Source organism: Denticeps clupeoides, chromosome 8, assembly GCF_900700375.1.
Source record: "Denticeps clupeoides chromosome 8, fDenClu1.1, whole genome shotgun sequence".
NCBI classification, from domain to species: domain Eukaryota; kingdom Metazoa; phylum Chordata; class Actinopteri; order Clupeiformes; family Denticipitidae; genus Denticeps; species Denticeps clupeoides.
Genome location: NC_041714.1, coordinates 9,879,937 through 9,903,402, shown reverse-complemented (window position 1 = coordinate 9,903,402; position 23,466 = coordinate 9,879,937). Strand labels below are relative to the sequence as shown.

The following is a 23,466-nucleotide window of genomic DNA, read 5'->3' as shown; positions in this document are numbered from 1 at the left end:
ACTTTGAGGGGGCATTTAATCACTTAAAAAAACAAATGCAGTTTAGTATAATTATCATTGAAACAATAAAAATAGAATTCCAATGGATACAAATACAATACAAATAACTGCTTTGTACAGATTAAATCACCCCATGTTTCTTTTTTTTTTTACGTTCTATTGGTGTAAACCCTAACATACATTATATGTTGAGCCCAGAAGAAAGAGAACTGATAAAAATGAAAATATTTCATTTCTTATTCTCTGGCATTTTATTGTAAATGGCTTATTTAGTACTGCCTAATTTTTTCCTTCCCCCACAAGGCAGCTCAGCTAGGTCCTTCACTTTCCTCTGGGCTTGGTGGCCATAGTTCCATACCAAGGCCAGGTGTCTGTCCAGTGTTCCGGTCTAAACTAATATCATTGATGATTCCTAACCACAGGCAACCATTAATGACTGTGTCGTTGTCGTCCTGTCTCAGTCTAATTAATGGGGAATGATACAGTGAACCCAGATAACTTTTCTCACTTGTGACCTTCAGCACTGCTAATTGTGGTGACTGCATTCTCTACAGTGCCCCAAGAATGTTGACTTGACATTTGCCCTGTCATTATGACACAGATAACACATGATGGCAGACAATTAGTAGCAGGTTGCTGACCAATGCTAGCTGGCTTTTTTTGGAAGTTATTAGTTGATTTGGAATGCAGGTTTGTAATCTGTATGACTGGGTGAATGGGTGTAACCGGGAAGTTAGCTGCTGTGCACTTCCTCAGGGATGCCCTGATGCGGCATCGTTACACTGTGCTTGTTCATTCCCTCGCATTCCAGTGTCGAGTTCTAATGCCGGTGATCATTCTGCTTGAACAAAATAACCTGAATCCGAATGCCTCGACTCGAATCACACCCCATAAGAAAAAAACAATTTTAATTCTTTTTGTCCCTCTTTCTCCCTGTACTCAAAACCAGAGAAAAAGAATTAAAATTGACCATTGTGCTGTTTTGCATTTCTTTCTTTTGTGTGGAGCCCAATGGTTAAAAAAAAAAAACGAATCAACAAAAAACCTCAGAAAGGTTGGTTGTATATATCCTATCTCAGATGAATATTAGGAGGCAGTGTGCAAGGCACACATCTCTCCACTGCAGAGTAGAGGGCGATTGTGTGCGTACGGTACCATTCCTCTTGATTAGAGCAATTTGAGTGTTTAGGAGGTGAGGGTCGAAGGTGAATGACGTGAATCTTCCTCTCTGATCATGACAGCATCCTCATCAACCCCGGGAACCATGTAAAGATGCAGGAAGGTACATTAGGATTCTTTATTGCCAGTGACGCCAAAGAAGTCAAGAGGTAATCCCCCCTCACCATCACGGTAACACTCCACAACCTGGCGCACAGCTCCATTCACCTCCTCCTCCTCCTGAATTGTTTAAGTCTTTTACTTAAGGCTTCACAGCAAGATAATTATGATTATTGTACTGTACTTTACTTTTTGTCCAAAGCGACTTACAAGAGGAAGACACCAGCAATTCTCATTCGATTTCTATAGATTTTGAGTTTACAAGACTAAGAGCACTGATAAGGCCTAACTTGTCAGAAAAAGAACATGCTCGGAAATTAAGTGCTAGACGAAGAATAAATAAATATATACACACACACACTTATTTGTTTTTTATTTATTTATTTTTTATTTGTGCGGTGTGTGCATGTGCGTGTATAAGTGATAGATTCTGAAATACTTTTTGAACAAGTGGGGTTTCACCTGCTTCTTAAAGGCTAATATGAAATGTATGTTCATTCATTCATTTGATTGAAAATGTACATGTTTTGAAAGATGACCGTCATATAAGATGTAGTGCATTGCTAATGTAAATACCCACTCAGCCCTATTTGTTGGTGTAGATGTTTGTTTGTCTTATCTTGGTTAGGTTTTTTAAGCAAAATTTGAAATAGGAAGAACCCTTTATGGTAAATCTATTATGCACCCCACTTCCTCATTCTGTAGGATTTAACTGTGCGAGTATAGAATAAGGTCAGTTTCCTTCCTTCTTCACCCATTTTTCTTTATTTTCCTGTAATGCACCACAAACTTAGTGGACATTACAAATGTGAAATGTTTTATTGCCTCAACATCATTCCCACTACCAACCCAAACATGCAGACAGATTAAATTCTAATTGACTTTGACATTAACATACACTCCCTATGCGCTACATTTTTCATAATGCTACCAAGATATTCCCCTGAATGTCCTTTATTAGTATTGCCAAAATTCTTAGGTATGTGTCAGGAAAGACTTCTTCCTGAACTTATCAGGCCAATAATTATAATCAGATGTAATACAATTCATCTAAAGTTGCTATTTAATATGCTGTAAGATCAGGTCAGTTTGCCATAACACTAAGGGTCGCCCATTTACTAAGATCTTAGCATCAATAATTAATTCTGTTGTGCATATTGCTATGATTATGGGTTAGTGATCAGTGTGAATTAAGGAATTTGTCAATTTCTATGCTTTTCTCAGAGCATTTTTCTACTGCAAAGCTTGTCACGATGACATCACAGATCCTAAACGGATCAAAAAGTGTGGCTGCAAAAGACGTGAGTACTCACACCTTTACTCTCATACCGCTCTCCATGTTAACACATTCTTTTGACATTCTCTCAATAGAATAGCCTTCAAATGACTGAATTTGTTTGATTAGCCCATTCCCTCAACAGCTCAAAACAGCATTTATATCCAACTACTCAAGTTGTATTATACATTGTATTATAAGTTGTATTTTTGTATGTACACCAATGTTCTCATTAAGAAAAGCTCTGATTCATTAATTTTAATTTCTTTTATTATTTATTTTTATTTCATAATATTTTTGGTTATAGATTTTTCATGTGCAACCATTGTGCCTCAGTACTTAGCGCACCAGACCCCCCCATGCTAATAAAATGCCTCAGACAGATAAGTGACTGAGCAGAAACAGACCCAGACCAGCACTGTCAAGTGCTGGTCAAGTGTGTGAGACACAAATAAAGCCATCCCAGCTCATTGCATGAGCAAGGCGGAGTACGCCCCCCGTCAGCATGCTAATGAAGGGCACGCGGCGCAGACGGAAAGGTGTACTGACGTGATTAGCGAGGCTGAAGAAGCTACTTGTCAGCTCGCTGCGCCAGCTGATGGCCCCAGTCGGGTGGAAAAATAAAAGGCAAAGTAACTCTGCCCCTCCACCAGCAGCACGTCTCTCCAGAGGCCACACCTTCCCACCCATCCTCTTTCCATAACATAACTTCCCTAAAGAAAAAAAATGACACTATTTTAGAGACTCGTAAATCTGGCTACTGGTAGGAGAATTTAGCAGGAAAGGATGACTTTAAACTTAAAACAAGCTTTAGGGCTCTATTTTACCAATTTGACACAAAGAGGAAAGAGTAAGGTGCAAATTACAATTTTAAATCCATTTAGCGATTTTGACGTGGAAAACAACTGACTTCACACCAGTGCAGAGTGAAAATGAGTTGTCATAACTGTCTTAATTATTCAGAGGTGTGTTTTGGCTTAAAAAAACAATCAGAATCAGTGTCACCTATCGTTTAAAAGACGGGTGCATTTAAAACTTCTACACTGCTGTTATAACGGCACTTTTTCCCTAGGAAGGCAAATTTATACAGAAACAACAAAGAGAAAAGGAATCACATAAGAGCCCAAGGTTATGCTGTGGTGACATTTAATATTGTGCCAACCCAGCCAGAAAAGCTATCCACACAAAATACTCAGTCACTTGTTATTTTTAGGAAGCAGGCACATGGCAAAAAAAATGAGGAACGCATTAGACAACTCAAAAAGGGTGTGGCTGCAGTGTTCTTTACTACATCGTTATAACATCTTCATCTAAACGAACGCTGCTCGAGTCAAAATTCCCCTTAAGTTCATATCGTGTGACCAATGATCACTTGGAGTCATGTACATATGTATTTTATATAGAGAGATTTCTTAGTTCGAATGTAGCCCGGAGGCAACAGTAACCTTGATGCTGAAGTAATGCCTGGGTGGAAACTACATGACCTGTATAATCAGCTGTCCAAACCAATTACCTCCCGAATAAATAATTCAGAGAAAATCTCAGAGTGGTCACTGACAGCGACCTTAAACATGCTGCACCTAAACAAAAAAAAAAAAAATTATACCCTCCATCTTGTTACTTTGTTCCTGTCACCTCAATTATTCAAGTGATTCAGACCTAGGCTGTTCAGACCTTTCCGGATTCTTGCCCGCATCCAAGGTTCATCATTGAAATTTAACACGTCCCTGCCCCCCATTTCTATTTATTTTCTCTCTTTTGTTGTTTTGCCAGCAGTCTTTATCCTCAAACATAAAGGTGTTTTTTTTTTCATTCTTTATTTCTTTTTCATCACTGCTTGAACAAAACCTAAAGAAAGCGATGACAATTCCATTACAGTAATGGAAGTTTGTGTGTGTGTACACCCCTCACCTTTTTTATGACCGTTGACACGCTTTTGATGTGTTTCCTTCCTTTGCTGCCGTTGGAATACGTCTCTCTTTATTTTAACGCTCACTGCTAGTGATTTATTGTGAGTAAAAAAAAAAAAAAAAAAAACCCCACAGGTTCCCTGTTGCCTAGAGTTGAATTCAACTGTCTTCTCTCTCAGCCGAGAGTCTACTGTATATCTATGTTGCATGTACCAGTGTAGCTTCTGCATCCTCTCCCACACCTCTCATCTCTACACCGTCTCCTGACCAGAACAGAGTACAGCAGAGCTCGGTGAGCCGCACCGGCCGGCCATTCATTTCCAGCCAGGGGGGCTGTTTTATCAGCATCGTAAGGGGTGGGGTGGCCGCATGAAGCCCATTGACCAAGGTCCATTCTTCCTAACCGTTGGCGTAATATAACCAAGATGATTTTTATCTGAATTGCCCCGAGCCAAATGTCTGCCGGGCTCTCCGAAAGCACCCATGACCCGTTAAAAAGCTGCAGCCCTTTAAAAAAAAAAGAAAAGAAAAGAAATATGTGAATGTGGCGACAATCTGAAAAGTCAAACCACCAGATTGATATTGGTAATGTTAGTCAAGGATGTAAGAGCGCCAGGAAGAAAATAAAAAAACGTGAACTGGAGCCACTCAGATCTTCTCCCTGTCAGGGGTAATTTCGCACGCTGCTGTATTTTCAGAAAGCGGAAAGCATTCTGTGGGAAGGTCTTTGGATTCTTCATCTTTTTTTTCTTTTGACCGATCATCGTCTCCAAAACACAATCAAAACAATCTGGTCCCTCCTTCCCTCCCCTGTTTCATGGTCACCTCCCGCCTCTAGTATTGCACTTCAGCGAATGAAGAGCCATCCCCACTGCTGAGAATTGAAATGATACCTCAGGACATTTCAATCCCTCATTTTTATTTATTTTATCCCCCCCAACTCACTAAGCCAGTGGCAAACACGCGCTCAAGGCCATGGGCTTTTTTTGTAGTAGCTGCTCTTCAGCAGTCATCCACTAGATGTCCTCATAGCACTACAGGACAGGGTGGGAAATGAGTATTGTCACAGAGGTCCTCATAAACCAGGTTTGCAAGAATGCAATCAGCAGTTGAAGGTGGTTGTGGTGGAGGGGACAGTCTGTTTCTGTTCTAAAACTTCATGGTGGAGTCACAGTCAGTGGTCTTTTATTTCCATTGCTGTTAGAATTATGGATCATGATGTGTTGTGCGAAGACTGGTGTGTGTTTTTCTCCTGGAGGTTTTTTTATTTTATTTTTATTATTTTTTTCAGCATGATTAACCAACCATTGTATTTTGGTTTCATTATAGTTTGTCAGTTAAACGTTCATTTTGATTTATGGATTTGAATTCACTTTATAGGTCCTGTAGCCATCTCTGCTGATAGCATTCTTGCTAAATTTGGTTGAAGTAGACCGCAGCACCGAGGTTGTGTCTCAAACACATTGAAGCCATTCATGTTATTGTCTCAGTCTGTCTGTCTGTCTCCTGTCTCCTGTCTCCACCTCCCTCCTCTTCTCTCTGACTAACATCTCTACGTCACTGTGCTTTTATGAATGTTGACAAGAACACTCTGAAGTAACCAATTTCAGCATGACATTGAAATGAGAGCCTTACTGTGCTCACATGTGATGCCGAAAACTGTTTAAGCCCTGTAAACAGTTGAACAAGGCCTCCATTTTAAGAGCCCTTAGACTTGCAGCTGCCAATTCCGCCCTGCATGCTGATGATGATCACTAATTCCAGCAGTCCTGCATGGTCCTATCTGCATAACAGTCCCTCGCGCTCGGACTGAGCAGTGTACTTCATTTTCCCCAGTGAGGGGCTGAAATTGGTGGCTCGTTTGGACTCTTGTCTTTCAAAATTGACTCTGAAAAAAGCATTTTTCCCCAGATGGATATGCTGCTTTGATGGTGCCAGACTTGATTATGGCCCGTTAACACTGCGGCACCGGGAGAATGAGTACCGGGGACTGTTTTGGCTGCCCACAGTCACAGCAATCAAACACTGCTGTGACATTTCACCACCACTCCCCTGACAAACACACGCAAAGTATTCAAATCGTTATAAACATTGCAATGATAAATATCAAGAAAATTAAAATATAAAAATAAGTGAAATCTGTGCTCATGCATTGGATATTAACCAATAAAAAAATCCATATTTGTATGAGAAAAATACATTGATCAGCCACAACATTAGAACCACCTGCCATGTATTGTGTAGGTCCTCTTCATCCCAATAAAATGCTGTGACTGTTGATATACGACTCCACAAGACCTTTAAATGTGTCCTGTAGAAACTTGACATATATTGTGAGGTGACACCTCCTTGAACTTTATCATGTTCCACAAACTGCCATTAGAGAATAGTGCTTCCTGGAAGGGGTGTACTTGTAACATCCACATGCTTAAGTCCTAAAAATCACCACCCTTCCTTTTTCCCACAATGCATCCTGGTGCCATATCTTTCTCTGGTAAATGACGCAGTGGCCTAGTGTCAATGTTTGCTGCAGATGCTTACTCTCTCCTTTCATTACTGCGTCCAACACTTAATCTTCAAGGATTGACTTTTCATTTGCTGTTTAGTTGACTAGCCACCCCTTGAAAGGTAGAACTGAAATATCTTCACTAGTTAGAGGTTCAATTGTTGTGGCTGATCATGTAAAAAAGGACTTTCAGACATATAATGATTGACTATGTGCTCAATAATTTATGCATGTATTATTGATATTGAAAATGTTAACGTTAATAAATGTCCAGTGTTGTGTGCCACCTCAGGGGGGTGTTGTGATGAAGCTGTAATGCTTGAGTACTTACTCTCATGTGTAGACAAGTGGTATGTCTCAGTCAGGGATTGCATTGCATGATGGGACTCAGGTACATGATCCTTGCCTTTAAGATGAAATTGGAGATTATGTTGTTATAAATGAGGTCTGCTGCTGACAGAATTACCCATAATGCACCACCCCTCACCACCCCCTTGATAATGACCTGTGTAACTCCCATCCCCTCTGTCCCATCTGACCTCTTGACCTATAATAACATGAAGAGCCTTAGAGCACAGCTTGACCCTGAGCAGGTGACCACAAAACTGAGAGTTGGATGCATCAATATCATGAACCAAAGAAAAAAAAAACAGTACAGTTATTGGCTCTTAATGCATAATCTGGCAACAAGGGGTCAAGCCTGTGAAAAGCTTGCAGCTAAGGCTTTGCACACTTTTCTTTTTCTGTTCCCTTTAAAAAAAGAAAAAACTCCTCCCCACAAGACTTGCCCCTGGTTTGAATATTTCTTTCCTTGCCATTAACCTGCTGCTTTTCCTCTTCCTTTCATCCCCAAAAAACATGACTGTAGCCAAGATGTCCGTCTACAAGCGAATGAAACTGGCATGTTGTTTTGATTGCGGCAGCTCTGACAGTGACTGCTCGTGCATGTCAGGCAGTGTACATAGTAACACGGACACCCTTCAGAGAGCCTTCCCACTTTCTTCTGTCTCTGTTCATGATTGCTCAACCAGTTTACGTGCCTGTAAGTTCTGATCGCCAACACATGCTGTTTTCCATGTCCGTGGCGTGTGGGTGTGCGTCACCGTGTGTGTGTCTGTGGTGTTTTCTCTTATTCGCTGTATTATTATAATTATATATTTTTTTTTATTTCTCGTGAAATCCATAACTTGTGTTGATGTGGCTTATTTGGGTGTGCTCTGTATTTCTTTATGAATTTTGTAGTAGATGGTTTCTTGTGGCTTTTGTGGTGCTTCTCTAGGTAGTGGGTCTGTGCTGCCGCATGCCCTGTGAATACGGCACTTGTGTGTTGGTGTTGGTGTGTATATATTTGATATAAAGTCTATATGTGTATGACTTAAACAATGTTGTCTGTGTTAAAACAGGATTTCCTGCTTAGCTTTTGTTGCTCATGTCTGATGAATATGAATATGTGCTTTTTTCTGTCTCTCTTTTTTAAAAAGTTATTTTAAATTTTTTCTTTTGAAGACCTTCCAGGTTTAGGAGAGCGCCATCCTCTTGCTAACGCTACTGTCGTTGTGTCATTACTAACGCCTCAGGCACGCGGGATTATCATGAAAAAGGGTGGAGTCTACTGTAACGTGAAAATATATATCCATTAAATGTTTGGGTCCTTTTTATTTAAATTTCAAAATCAACATTATTTTTTCTTAATATATTCATAGTACAGATAGTCAAAAAAAAAAGATTTTGCTTTGTTGAAATCAATTGAAGCGACAAACATAAGTCTAACCAACCATTCGTACCTCGAAAGCAGTAAAGTGATGTATGTGAACATGACCCTGACCCAAGGCATTTTTTTACACTGTGCATAGTGTAAATATTAAAATATGGCATGGTGTGTGATGGTATGGCCCTCCTAAGGGTGCCTTTGTAAGGTAATGAGGTGCAGCTTTCCAGCTCTCGTACTCCCTGCCGCACTTCTCAAGTCTGGGATTTTCTGCTAGTCAGCAATCAGTAAAGCCGACATCCTGTATTTAAGGCCCCGTGTCCCACCTTGGCTCTGTCGGCCCCGATCGGTAAAGCTGAAGTGAGATCCCTTGGCAGGCAGTCGGTGGAGATATGTGATGCGGGCGGCTGGAAAGGGTCAAATGACTGAGGCTGGGCTGAGGACAGTGTTACGATGGGCCCTCTCATTAACTCCGAGCAGATGTGTTGGGGGGGGTGGTGAATTGTCAATTATAGATGGCAGGAGCCAGGCCGCTACTATCAAAGCTGAGGTCAGTACCGGACGATCACATTTCCTCTTGAACATTCGTAGGACGGCTCGCCAGATCAGCCCAGATTAGTGTGATGAGCACGGCTTTGTGTCTTTTTGGCCGGCGTGGATATCCCTGGATACCAATTACCGCCCATTACATTGTTACTGATCGTACTTTTCCCATGGCCCCTTGTTGAATTTCAGGAAATCCTTTTTCTGTCTCGCTTCTTTTTTAACAAAGCTTGTTGAGCTCTGGGTTTAGTTCTTTAAAGACGTCCTGATTGTTGCATCGCTCTTTGCATCTCTCGGTTCTTTAACCAACAAACGACCCTTCTTGTCCTCTGTGCGGTGATGTTAAAATGTGGATATTTCTTTTGTCTTGATTTTTCTCATGCTAAAAGTACGAGAAGAGCATCGATTCAACCGCAGATAAAGGGCTGCTGACTTGTGTTTGCTTTGCTGCTCGCGGTTTAGGGCTCACCAAAGTGTTCGGCGAAAATGAACGCTGTATGTAACCGAGACAGTGAACCCTCGGGACAGAGGACTTTCATCTCCGCCGCGCGTTTACTAGCCGCAACCGGCTGGAGAGTTATGCTCAGTGCATGCGGTGAGCGCGGTTATTACTGAAATAAATACTACTCCCCTGGACGCCGTAATCTTGAGGAATGTGCCCAGCGCGTGGCGGTAGGAACGCTCTGTCTTCTGACAAGTGGCACCACCCCCCAACTTCACCTCCACACTTCACCACGCAGCCTGAGATTGTACCTGCACTCCTCCAAAAATAAAAGAATGAATAGTTTATATTGAAAGGTACTAAGATAGTCACCGTTATTTTCTTCTTTACTTGGAACTTTTGAACAAATGTTTTTTAAAAATTGATATGAAACATATAAAGACAAATGATTATAAGCCCAACAGGTTTAATTTGTAGCAATTTAATATATTAATATTAAATATAACTAAAACAAATCACTCATTCAAGTTTGAATCAACAGCTATAAAAAAAGATTTAAAATATATTTGTTGCTGCAGCACATTGGTGTGGAAATTATTTCAGGTATATACCTGCCAGTTGTGTATTTTGTGATATATATTTTTTCTTCATTATTCAACACGTATCATCATATCGCCGAGCCCTACATGGACTGTATGTGCAGAGTCAGAGGAAGAGGTATTAGAATGAAAATGAGACGTGTGAGAGGCTGGGCCCCAGAAGAGCCGCTGACAGGCAGCAGGAAGCAGCGTAGCACTGGCAGTCATTAGAGTTCAGTGCCACATTGAAATATTAAGAGCTTGTTTGTTTTTCCCAGCATGGCGAGCGCTGGCACCGTACCGCCGCTGTTGTTCCTCTAACTTACAGTGACAACTACCAGAAAAGTAGGTGCTCCGCCGCAGCCGGCTCACTGTAATGGGATTCTTGAGGAGCAGCGAGGCTTGTGATGGGTGACACACCGAGATGCAATAAGACTCATCCTGTCACAGCCCTCCTCCCCCCAAAAAAATCAAGGCCCAGCCACAGTTGTTGTTATTTGTTTTTACAGTACGTCAGGTTGTAAGACGAGGACAGGGGTCCTGATGAAGAAAGAGGTCAGGGATATATTTTTTTTCCTCATTTTGAGTCTTGGGGGTAGGTGTTGTCTGTTTTGTCAGCCCTCCTTCCCTATGGGTGCTGCGGAGGGGGGGTGCGGGCGGATGTGATTGGCTCAGGGGACGGTCGCGGAGGCGCGGGGCGGAGCCAGTCGGCACGGACAGTGCCGCCTGTCTTGCAGGGTTACTTCAGCGCCGGACGGCCTTATGCAGGGTGACACAGAAATTATGTTTGCATTTTCATTTCCCTAGTGCTGCTGGTCTGTCACCAAACTCGGCCTGACAGTTCCTTACCACCAGGCAGCCGCAGCCTCTCCTCTCCTCTGTGCCGCGACGTGCCGGGACAGATGCTAGCCAGTTAGTCCGGCCCACTCTCCCCTGCGCCTGCAGATCACACACGACAGATGCCAGGCCTGGCTGCTGCTGCCCGCTTGAATTGCCATGTCACGACTCCCGCCCTGAGCGCCCACTGTGACCTTTACGGCTGGAAATAAAGAACTAATGAAGAACAGGGGGTCTGGAGATCCATAGCTGCCCCACACGGTGGACTTGAGGCCATCTCTCTCTCTCTCGCTCTCCCTCTCTCCTTCTCTCCTTGTGCTCGGTACACCCACGCTAGAACGTTCCAGAAAAGCCTGAATGCTCCCTTGAACCCTGAACCCCATGGCCTGCTGCCTCTCAGTGTTTGTGGATCAGTTAAGCTACAGTGGTACTCTGAGCATGTTTGTTCTGTATGCATTTATCAGCAACGAAAATATTTTTGGAAGCTATTTTTAGTAGCTTTAGGGGGATCATTGAAAAATGACAAGGACTATTTCTTTCTAAAGGAAATGCAGAAAAATATGAATACATGTATGTACATGTACATGTCATTTTCCTACCCGCAGACAAATTAAAAGAACATTCTCATCATCATGCTTGCACCATTGACGCAATTATTACTAGTCACCGGGGAAACACTGAACAGGCCTCTTGATTTGCAAGAAATTGTGGTGACTGCAGCCCCTCCACCCAGACCCCACCCCGCCCCACACTCACTACTCCTGCCACCGCCACCACCCGTCCTTCATCAGCCATTATGTGCCTTCAGATGCTGTTGTTTTCTGTTACTGTTTCCATCTGTGCTGTGTATACTGTGTGCTGTCCAGTTGTCTCTCATCTCTTTTTCATCTCTCTCCCTCTGCCCCCACCCCCACCTTCCTCTTTTCCTCCTCCTTGTTACTCTTTCATTTGTCTTTGCACTCCTCTCAGCCATATATAAGTATAATGGATATGTCAGATCAAGTAAGTTTGTTCTTCTGTTTTCCACGTTACGCTTCCAGCTCTTTTCTTTTGCCCTTTTTATTGCTTGGCTAGAATAAAGCTTACATGCTCAGCACTGATTTATTGATGGGTATTAGCACAGCGGCCTGATGACTGGCAGCGCTTTGTCAAATTAACCAAAAAAGTGCACTTATTCTTTCTGTAGGAAAACCACACCCTATTCCCCACAACCTTATTTTCTGGTCATAAAGTGGAAGATATTGTTTATTGTTTGAGTTGTTTGTAAACAGTATTTTGCTTGTGTTGTGCTGCCTCTAGCAGCAGATGGCGCTGCAACTCCAGAGAAAGCAGGAGGCCAGAAAGAGGCCGCTGTTCGGTTCAAAGCAGATTTCAATTTAGGTAAATCTTTCACTGCAGTACCAAACTATAGTCTAATCTGTACTGCTCTTTATGCTTCTATATGCATTTATTTGCTTGTTTGTAAATGTTTCTTTATTTACAGCTGTGCTAAGTATGATTTTTTTAGTGTTTAAGTACAAGCTTTACCAAACTAATATAAACTTGAGTGGCATTAATATATATATAAAAATAATATAATAACACATTTATTGTTATGTGTTCAAATTAATGCATTTATGTATTTTAATCTTTTTTTAAATGTTGCTTACGGTTTTATTTGATTATTTTGCATTTTTGTTGTGTTTAAAAAACCTTGATAAGAGGTGGAACCCAGGCTTGTCACACGGTTTGCATGCGAGGAAGGGACATTTGCCGTCTGGATCATTGTAAATCCACAGTGAAGCTGCCACGGCGCGTGTGCTCAGGGTAACGCTGCGCGTGTTTGACAAGGGCCAGATGAATCCAGGAGTTATCGGTGGCGGCCTTTAAATCTATGCGGCAGCTGACGGCAGAAATAACCGTCTGTTTATCGCCCAGAGCCAGTTGTGCAGAGCGGTCAGAAAACTGCGTTTCCACTTGCACCAGGGAAGGGTTCACCTACCTTTGCCCATGTAGATGCCACTAGGGTCGGGGTCTCAGGGACGGTGGCCAGAGAGATTACTCAGTACAGTGCTTTTCCAGAAATTATTATTATTCTATTATATCTTGATATTCACAGACCCCTGCTGTACTAATCCTACGTCTGAGATCACACTTTTTTAAGTAGTGCTTTGCTTCACAAAGGAGAAGGAGGGAATAAAAGCTGCTGCCATGTAATATTGTCCAGATACATTTGGATGAGCTGCTGAGTTGATGTATTCTGATTTTTGTGCCACTGCTTTGTTCTGTAAGAGTGTGGTTGGAGGTGGGGAAAGAAAAGGAGAGTGCTTTTAATTAATTCATGTTTATTAGGGATGGCAAAGCAAATGTCATATTGAACATTTCACTTTAAGCGCATGCCAAGTGGTTAAGTGGTGTTTAATAAAACTGAGATGTCATCGTCAATTATTAAAAAAAAAACAGTCCTGGCAGCTTTTACGACACAAAAATGTGACTTTTAACCCCTGACCAGAAATCGAAGGGAATCATAAAAGAAGCAATAGAGGAAATTGCATTAAGTCATATTTTTGCAATTAAATATTTATTATTTAATTTCCATTGCATTTACTGACGACTAATTGTGTGTTGCTTTAATAGTAATAATCATATATTTTACTTACCAAGATAAAAGCATGTTTATGTTCTTAACATTAAATGAATACAGGTACTTATTACTATTCATTTATTTAATTGATTTTATCATTTATTTTCTTGCTCATTCAATGAACATTAATTATTAATGTAACTGTAATTATAGCACACAGATACATACACACACACACACACACACACACACACACACAATACTGTGCAAATTTTAGGCTCCAACTAGTTTGTATGTTACCAATACAAACTAGTGAAAACACAACCACTGAAGCTGAAAAAACTATTCACATAACAAAAAACCCTTACCTAAACCATTATTAAAGAGTTAAACAGTGGCCTTGTGTTAAAGAGACTCCGAACATTGTTTCTTTATTTTATTGTTTTCTTTTTTCAATATTTTGTTGTTCTCTAAGCAGCAATACAATATTTTACTTCATGGGTAGAGTAGAGTTGAGAGAGACCAACCCCCAGTTTTCTGAAATCTACTTACTTTACTGCCACATTCCCTTTTTAATTATTATTATTTGTCTTTTACACTTTTAGATATTAGATAGTCCATTCCTGAATTTAAGTCAATGTTGGCAATATAAAAATGACTACTGCCTAAAACCTTTGCACAGTACTGTGTGTATATATAAAGTGTTTAATAAATATGTGAAATGTATCCATCATATTGTAATTTTTTTATTCTTCATTGTTTGACAGTAAAGGATGAAGTTAGACCGATGTTTCAGAACCGATCAATTAAAATGGCCAACAGCACCGTGGTTCCCAATGCTCTTCCCAGAACAGTGTCCAGAATGGTTCCCGCCCCAGCGGCTGCCGTTCCTCTCGTTAATAACCGTAAGGGAAGCTTGCTCCCGGTGGCCAAGGCCCCTCGGCTAAGCCTGAGCTTACCTGGCCTGAACCGCGCCCGCAGCCTGCCAGAGAAATACCGTTACCACCCCAGCAGCGCCTCCTCCCTCAATCACGGGCCCCGTAGGTCATCACACACTCACCGGTTTGGCATATGCCCCAACACCCAAAGCCCTGCACCCCACACCCGCATGCACCGCCTGCATTGGCCACCGCATGCAATGCAGCTAATGGCTCCCCCTGCCTTTACTCCTCATCTACAGTAACAGAACTGCACTTTGACCCACCCCAAAAAACTGAAGTGTAAGTTGTTACTTAGGCACAGGTTAAAGCTTGCTTGAGGGCATATTTACAGTTTTATTCCTTATCATAAGGCAGCGGTAAGATCAGTTCCAGTCTATGTGCCAGAAACCAGCGTCTCAGTGTCTTAAGCCGAGGATGTATAAAAAGTGCTATAACATGAGTTTTAGCTATAAAGAAAAAAAAACACGGTAGAACTTTAGAAGAACTCAGTCCTGTTAAGGTACTTAGGGAAGGGCACGGCTGCTGGTTATAAATCACGTCGGCCCCGTCTGCACGACGCGAGGGCAGGGCGCAGGCTGAGGCTGACAACTGAGCAGGACCTGCAGTTGTGATCATCTGAAAGCTGCTTACAGGCCTCTAAGTGTCCACGGCGCCCGTGTGGAAATGTCAAAGTATGGCATTTCATTAGGAGCCGGAATGTGCGGTTTTTAAATCTTTTATTAGTGCAATTAGGTGACAGTTTAAAGTGGCCCTTAATGGCGCTTGGTTAGGCGGCCTGGCGCCTGCAGCACACATCGATTTGCACTAATATCGTGCCGTGGTGGTGAATTCTAACCGAAAGCACTAATGCGCCTTTGTGGTGATGCCAGGTTTCCTGTTCCCTCTTGTCTCCATCCCTCTTGTGTGTGTGAGACTCTGCTCAATGTTCGTCTAGAAGTCCTTCAAGTGTGCAGACTCAGCGGCGTGATCAAGGCTGAAGTCGTAGATGCAGTTCTTACTCTTTTTGCCGTCGGCAGACGTGAGAAGAGATCTGTTTCATTTAACTGAACCCCAATGCACAACGTTATTTCTGAAGTATCAACTACATACCAGTGTGTAAGAGTGAGTTTATAGTTTTATTTTGCGTAGCTAAGCTGTTTTAATATATATACAGTACAGGCCAGAAGATTGGGCCCACACTACGCTGCTTTTTCAAATTTCTATTACAACAAAACATTAGAATACTTAGAAATAGAAATGTAACTTATGACGATGTATATATTATTTAGCCACAGAAGCTCAAACCATTTCTTTTTGAACAACACATATCAGGACATTCAAACTTTCTTACAATAGAAATTGGAAATCTGAGAATGGGCCCTATTTTCTGACCTGTAGTGTATATGGGTGACAAATTAAAGGAAAATCTACATTAAATAAGGCGATTCTTTAGTGCTGCTTATTGCAGGTTTTTGTCTTCTGATGTGTTCTGTCTTCTATAGGTGCTCAGTTGGGTTGGTTGAGATCTGGCGAGTGAGGTGATTTTCACACTCAACCCTTCAGTAATGTTACTGAAGTCCACTCTTTCATTTTCCTGGACTTCTCCAGGACACTTTCAGTGACAGAACTGGAAGCTGAGAGAATCAACCTCTATCACATTTTCATTCAGGAATGTCTTACTAGTTTTGTCATGAAAAAGTCCTGCAAAACAATAGAGTGGAGATCCTGTACTCATTCTAGTGTACAGGAGACTCCTCACAATCATCTTGTAATTATGACCCTTCACATGGACCCAAACCATGACAGCAAAAGGCCTCACAGATGAGTTTTTTACTTTAATTTGTCACCTCTCTGTATAGTGGAATCCACTATAATTTTAAAAATCTATTTAAAAAAAAAAAACTTTTAGAAATCTTTTGAGGTTCACTGTGTTTTTTACTGTTACTTGCAAACCCAGTGTTTCCCTACAGATCTAAAGCACTCCTGTTGACCTTGGACTGCAGCTCTTGTGCGTTTACAGTGTTTACTGTGACGTGGTACCCGGTCTTTTCCTTCTGGAGTGCTGCTCGAGCCCGAGATTGGGTATTGCAGCGGGCTTGTTCAACGCGCAGAGGGTGCTCGAGACTTGGAGATGAGTCAGTCGGCACCGCCCTGAGATGGAATAAGAGAGATAGATTTTTACCATACAGCCGTCCATTAGCGGCAGACGACAATCACTATCTCTCCTGGCCTCAGCCTGGCTCCCGGTGACAATGACAGCGTTCCCTCAAAGTAGGGAAGTAGAGACAGGGCAGCTGCTGCACTCATAGTTAGTCCCACAGTCCGAGTCAAATGAAAAAGACATGAGAGGTCTCACAGCAGAATTTCCAGTATCTACTTAACATCTGTCCTATGTTGCTTTCTTCGCCCTCGCCCACCCCGAAAACGCACCTTTGTCCCTACTAACGGTGTTCTCTTTCTATATTTGGAGGTCTTCTCTGAGCTTCTTTTTTTTTGCAATGATTGAGTGTTGACTTTTGTGTTCTTTAATATGTCACCTCTTTACAATCCCGGCTGTCCATAATCTGACACTCTTTGCATGTGTTTGCAGTCGAAGACGAGCATCCGTCAACGCTGTCGCCCAAAAAAAAGCAGCGCAACGGAGGCATGCGAAATTCACCGAACTGCTCGCCTAAAATGATGCGGTAAGACATTGATTTTTTTTTTCAAGGCGCTCCATCCAGCCTTCCAGCGTCGAAGTGAGCAAGAAAGAGGAGAAATGAAGGAAGAACACACGAGAGAGGGAGAAGGAAGGCAAGAGGGTGGCGGCATGATGGCGAGATGGAGGGAGTGGAGGGGCGGGGCGGAGAGGAGAGGAGAGAGAGAGCGAGAGAGTGAAAGTGCGAGCGCAGGAGAGGAGCCCTTTAAGGCTGCGGCGTTTAGGCTGTCAGCCTGTCAGACGTTAATGATAGAGCTGAAATATTTCTGTCATGAAAGAGGCTATGAAAAGCTGTTTGAAAAATACTCTCGCTTTAAAGTCTCAGCTGTCACCCCCCTAGTCCCGTCCACATGTACTCCTTAAACAGCGGTGGCACTAATGACAGCGGCAGCCAATCAGAGATGCCCGCGTGGTTACTTTGCCCCGGGCCATTCATCTATTGTGGGAACCCCTGTGAGGAGTGTTTTTGGTACTTAAGGCCATATGTGAGATGGATCATCGCAATCAAAAATGAATTCAAATATTACCTTCCTTTTATCTTGTCCCATGGAATTATAATGCTGTTAATTGATTTTGACTCATAAAAGGGTTTCCTCTCTGCCCATGTGGCCAGGAGACAGAGAATCGCTTTTAAAAAATGCAGGGGAGGATGTTGTCCGCGAGAGATCAGCGAGCGCCGAGAGCGGATCTGGAGATCGCTGAGGACAGGGCAGCTTCCATTGCGAATTTTAATTCATTCTTGCTCGTATGCAGCTGAATAATGCGTAATAGAACTGGACATAACTTTCTGGGCCAAATATATTAGAAATACATGTGAAAACATCATATTGTCTTAAATTCGTGGTCTGGACAAAGAAAATGAAATACCCCTATATGTCACCAATTCTGATATTTTAAATAGCCTTGAAGAAAGAGGAACTCTGTTATATTCTTGCCAATACGGTAATTCGTGTCATTTGTATAATTATCCAAATCTCTTACTTAATCTCTTAAATAAATCCACTTCAATATGGTCTATCGGTCTAAACAGCGTTGTGAGCAGTTTATTCTCTGCGGTGCTCATTTAAGAACATTAGTGTCTGCCAACCTGAAGCAAGCGCCATCTTGGCCCTGCGGGCCGCACAGAAGAAAGGCGGCACTAAACACCACCCTTCAGCTGTCCACTGCCCATGCCCAGTGTGCCCACAGCTCTCTCTCTCTCCAATTAAATCAGCTCACATACACACACACACAAACACACACACACACACACACATATACACACAGCGAACTGTCAGCAATGCAGAGGTCCATACCCTTCTGTCTAGTTTGCAGGCAGGAATGTTCAATATGCCCTTGGTTATGAAGAGTAAACTGTTTGAAAGGAAAAGAGTGCTGGCACTCTTCCAGCGATCGGCTTGTTTAAAAGGATGTCTAGTTTTATTTCTTAAAGCACAAAACTGTTTTGTGCCGACTTCGAAAGTCCCCCGTTTGCCGTGTAATGTATGCATCTCTTCTTTGATCTCGCGGTAATAATAATTCTTGGGAGTTATTTACACTGTTTTGAAACGCTTCAAAGCAGTGTCAAAGTTTTCTCTGCTTTAGGGTGCTTCTGTATTCTGCTGGCTCTTGGGTGCTGGGATGACAGGTCCTCTGTTCTAGGTATAGAGTTTTTTTTTTTTTTCTTTTTTCAAGCCATAGCCCTCAGCAAAACATCAAATTACTAAAACACAGACCTGCGGACTTCTGCACTGCTGCCCTCGCTGTCAGCGTATTACACCATATATTAAATACTTGCTGCTGTACAAGGTGCATTTTATGCGCAATGGAAAATGATTGTTTGTGGTAGCCTTAGGGATACTTTATTCTACAAGCGAGGAAGGGGGGAAGAAGAAAAAGCGGGGTTTTATACCGTATCAAGCATGGGTTTTTACAGGACTGTGTGCCTGCAGGCCTTTGTAAATAAATAATGATCAACAGATTGGCTGTGGGTTTTTTGAAAAGCATGCCTTTGTCAGTTTGCATGATGGGGGAAAATTTTCAAAGCGAGAGGGCTGCTTTCATAGCCTGCTGAAGAGGGACTGGGGGAGCGCGCTCATCCCAAGCTGGTGATGGCAGAGTGATACTGCGGAATAGCTAAACACTTTGAAAAACAGCCAGGCCCGTCTCGGAGGCTCCGACGTTCTTGTCTGATTTCAGCTGCCTCTCCAGCCCCGATGATCTTGCATCTAGGCCAGGGCAATTAATTGTAAACTCCCTTTCATTTTTTTTTTTCTTTCCTATTTTGGACGATGTTAATGATAAACTGTTTCAATATTTATTTGAGTTGCCCTGTGATTTTTTCCTGTTATTAATTTAAACAGACGTGGAGCAATAGATGAGGGGGAAATTTGGGGTTGGAGCTGGTGGGAGTGGCCAACACCCAACGGGGATGAAAACAACGTGCAAATTTGAACCGAACGTGCACCAGATAGACATAAATAAAGCCATCTTCTCCTGATCACCGATCAGAAGTGTCATCAGGCTAACGAGCACTGTCGATCACCTACGAGACGCTCATGCCCAAATTAACACTGTTCACGCCGACTGTGTGTGTGTGTTTTTCTTTTTCCAGTGATGGGTCACGAGACACGTCTAATTGCGGGAAGTCACAATGCGTTTGCTGGGATCTGTGTGTGCGGCGGAGGCACAAAATGTCATGTCTGTTACCCCCGGAGTGGTGGGGAGCGGTGGATGGGCCCGGTGACTGGCAGCGGGCGCTGACAGTTTGTGAAAGATAGCTATCTTGGCAGAGTTGCGCCGCGCCAGTCACCGCGGCTGAGGGAGATGGAAGTGACAGGGGTCCGTGGAGTGAGCGCTGAAACATGCGCCATATAATGAAATATTCAGCCGGGGTGTAAAAGCACTAAATGCTTTCACTGTTATTAGCACCTGCGCCGGCAGATTTTAATCGACACGTTGCTCCATGTGATATGCCGGCAATCAGATGCGAGCGTCGTGCATTGTGAAGGGAAGAGATACATCAAAGACGTGTCACAGGGAGGATACCTCAGCCTCCATACCCACTTTCCACCCCCCAAACCCACTGATTTATTCGCATATACTTTATGCATGAGATTTCTTTCCCTCGGTACGCTTTAATTATCTCGGATTGTCATTGTTTATAATGTAGTTTCAATGCTAAATTATAGATTTAAAATATTTACTGCGCATAATGATGCAATTATTTCGTAAATTATGTTCATCCAGTATGGGGGGGGGGGCATGGTTGTAAGGGCTCATCATTCATTGTGCTATAATTATTTGGAAGAGAGGGGCAATTGAAAAAGCTAATTTGGTCTAATATTAATCAAGGCACCTAACAAAACATCACGACAAGCATTATGGTTTTTTTTTTCATATCAATTGTTTTATTTCTTATGCATTAAATTATCCAACATATTGTACAGCAGAATTATAAACAAGACATTAATTACAGTAGCTAGGGTGCTCCTCTTGTCCAAATTGTGCTGGACTGATGCATTTTGTGGAATAAAATCCACATCCCCCCACAGCATATACAAAATCCCAAACGTCCTTTTAAAGCTGTAAAGATTTCCGTTCGGCGCTGTTTACGTTTCTCTGTACTTGATATGATAGCGACGGTTTCTTTTGAGAAAATGGGAAGGTTAGCAACACGAACAGAAGAAGAATGTTTCCCTGAAGCCACATTACAGAGTGGGGCCTTTGTAGTGTTGCCTGCGGCTGCTACCTCAAAGGCAGTAACTCTGACCTGCTCTTAGCTTGTGTGCTGATTTACTCGCAAGATCTAATAATCAGTCCTATTGTTTAATGTTATTATTGATCCTGCTGCCATCTTTTCCCCAGTTAGCAAATTTACATGATTTAGTTATCCATCAGACCAGGCCGCCATCTTCTATAGTTCTATGTTCCCGCCCAGGTAGTCTAACCCATGACCCAGTTACCAGTTGACCTCCATTTGAGCAATTCTGGTTGGTATTAACTACTGGATATTATGATTAGCCAACTTGAACAAGCATCAAAGACATGTAACATCAAAGTCTTTCCTGTTACAGCACTTCATCCACAGATAACCCATGTATTTTATTCACCTTTGGCTGATCGTACATTTACTGCCTTGTTGAATTTATGTGCTATAATTATCATACATTCATTCATACATATGAACAATTTTTATCGCTCTTCCAAAAAGACTTGCTCTTGACACATTTTCTGGTTAAATTACTGTCGAGTTAGTTAGAGTCCAGCGTGATGTCAGCTCTCTGCTCGGCTTTCTGAGGAGCTCAGAGATCACTTCTCCAGAAGTGACTGCCAGCATAGTAGAAGTGAGCGGGAGAGCGTCGGCACGCTTTTTCGTGGTCAGTGTTGCTCAGGATAAGTGTCGCCAGCACAGATGCCCGCGACATGCTGCTGAAACTTTAATGGCCTTCAGTTGGGAGAGTAAAATGTGATTGAGCAAATTCCTGAAATATTTAGCGCGTGAGCCTGTTAAAGCTTTTACAGCGGCGGATGGGCGGCATCAGGAGAAGCGCGGGGGGGTAAAAGCCCCAGTAATCAGTCGCCATGGCGATTTGTCATCTGGTGGGCTGTGGCAGGAATGTGTGCTCTCATGGCCCTGGATGGTCACCCACCTACTATTTGATGGGAAGCTGATGACACTGGGAGAAGTGCATATGACACCAATGTGGCAAATATGGTGTGAGGGAAGGTGTGTGTGTGTGTGTGTGTGTGTGTGTGTGTGTGTGTGTTTGTGTGTGTTTTTCCACCCCTCCTTGAATTTCACAATCCTGAGGTGCTAATATATCTTTATGGTTTTATGTGTGTGATGCCCTTTAACAGGCAGCAGAAACACTGTTTTGCAAATTGAGGTCAAACTCTTTGGCAGCTTCAGTCCAAAAACATCAGTCACCGTTATAAACAGTGTCAAATAGTGAGTTTTCTCTCTCGCTCTCTGTCTTATTTCTCGGTTCTGGACAGGCACGACCCACTACTCATTCCGGGGAATGAACAAATCGAGGACATGGATGTTAATGTGAAGAGATACGACTCCACGGGGATGTTTCACTGGTGCCCATCTAAAGACATTGAGAAGGTCATCCTGGTGGGTAACACGCCGAGCTCGCAGCGCAAAGCCATGTCAGCCAGCTGATAGCCATCTTGCGCATTGAAACCTGGCGACCGGGCCTGCGGCGCCGAGACGTTCCTTATCACGCAGACGAATGCCATGCCTAGTTTCACTTACCGCTGTATCTGTTACGGTGGCCCCCAGATGCACCTGGTTTGAGACATAAACCAGTTTATCAAAATTCTAAGTGGGTCAGCTGTTAGCGAATGGGCTTCATCCATTCAGCTGAACTCTATAAACACACTGCAGAGATACTGGATGTTAAAAAATAAGTATGGCTACCCATAAATGTTTGCAATGCTATGTTCTAATGCTCTATTTGAAATTTTCTCACTGCCTCTGTTGTTCTCAGGTGAGTTTTCTGTTTTACTTTACTGAGTGACCTTTAAGGTTATAGTGGTGAAATATCAAATGATGTTTGGGTACACAGCGTATAGGTTTTACTGTAGTTTTTGACTGTATCTCTGTTTCAGTCCAGTATCTCAGGATGAAGCATCAGCAGTTGTTCTTGCTGGTCCATTCTGCACCCCTGAACACTCTTTCCTGTGCGCTCTCTCTGCAGACTCGGAGCGAGGCGTCCATGACGGTTCTAAGCGGACATGTAGTGGTCTGTATATTTGGAGATGTCACGTCCGCTTTAGTGGGGCTGCGAAACTTGGTGATGCCTTTAAGAGCAAGCAACTTCCACTACCATGAACTGAAACCTATAGTGTTTGTGGGCTCCTTGGATTACCTGAGGAGGGAATGGGAAACCTTACACAACTTCCCCAAGGTTTCCATCCTGCCTGTAAGTACACTGGAGTGTCACAACCTGTCACGTGACGTGTGAACGGACAGCCATTCTAACAGCCATTATTAACATCATTCAGTATAATCAATAATAAATACAATTTGTATATGTAATCAATAATAAATAAAATAAACGATAACGCTTTTTTTTGGATGAGAAAAATATTCAGTGCAATAATTTTCATACCCTTAAAGAAATGCAACATGTGTTCCCCAGCATTGTAGAAGGCTTCAATTTTTAAAATATCACTATCTGCTTGTTTGTACCATTAACCAGCAGTGTGGCTAAATCA

General features: G+C 42.5%; 1 protein-coding gene across 34 annotated transcripts in view; it reads left to right on the top strand.

The window, feature by feature from the left end:
• kcnma1a (potassium large conductance calcium-activated channel, subfamily M, alpha member 1a) overlaps nucleotides 1-23,466 on the top strand; it is a 139,405-nt gene that overhangs the window by 96,612 nt on the left and 19,327 nt on the right. For 8 of the 34 annotated variants that reach the window (XM_028988384.1, XM_028988378.1, XM_028988377.1 and 5 more), the window contains 5 exons: nucleotides 1,242-1,328; nucleotides 2,503-2,579; nucleotides 17,152-17,245; nucleotides 22,237-22,360; nucleotides 22,947-23,171. In XM_028988384.1, the coding sequence (XP_028844217.1) occupies nucleotides 1,242-1,328; nucleotides 2,503-2,579; nucleotides 17,152-17,245; nucleotides 22,237-22,360; nucleotides 22,947-23,171 (607 nt within the window). Of the gene's footprint in view, nucleotides 1-1,241; nucleotides 1,329-2,502; nucleotides 2,580-4,556; nucleotides 4,566-7,838; nucleotides 8,013-12,047; nucleotides 12,081-12,377; nucleotides 12,459-17,151; nucleotides 17,246-22,236; nucleotides 22,361-22,946; nucleotides 23,172-23,466 lie in introns of all 34 variants that reach the window. The other 26 variants (XM_028988349.1, XM_028988363.1, XM_028988350.1 and 23 more) reach the window with 11 other exon arrangements.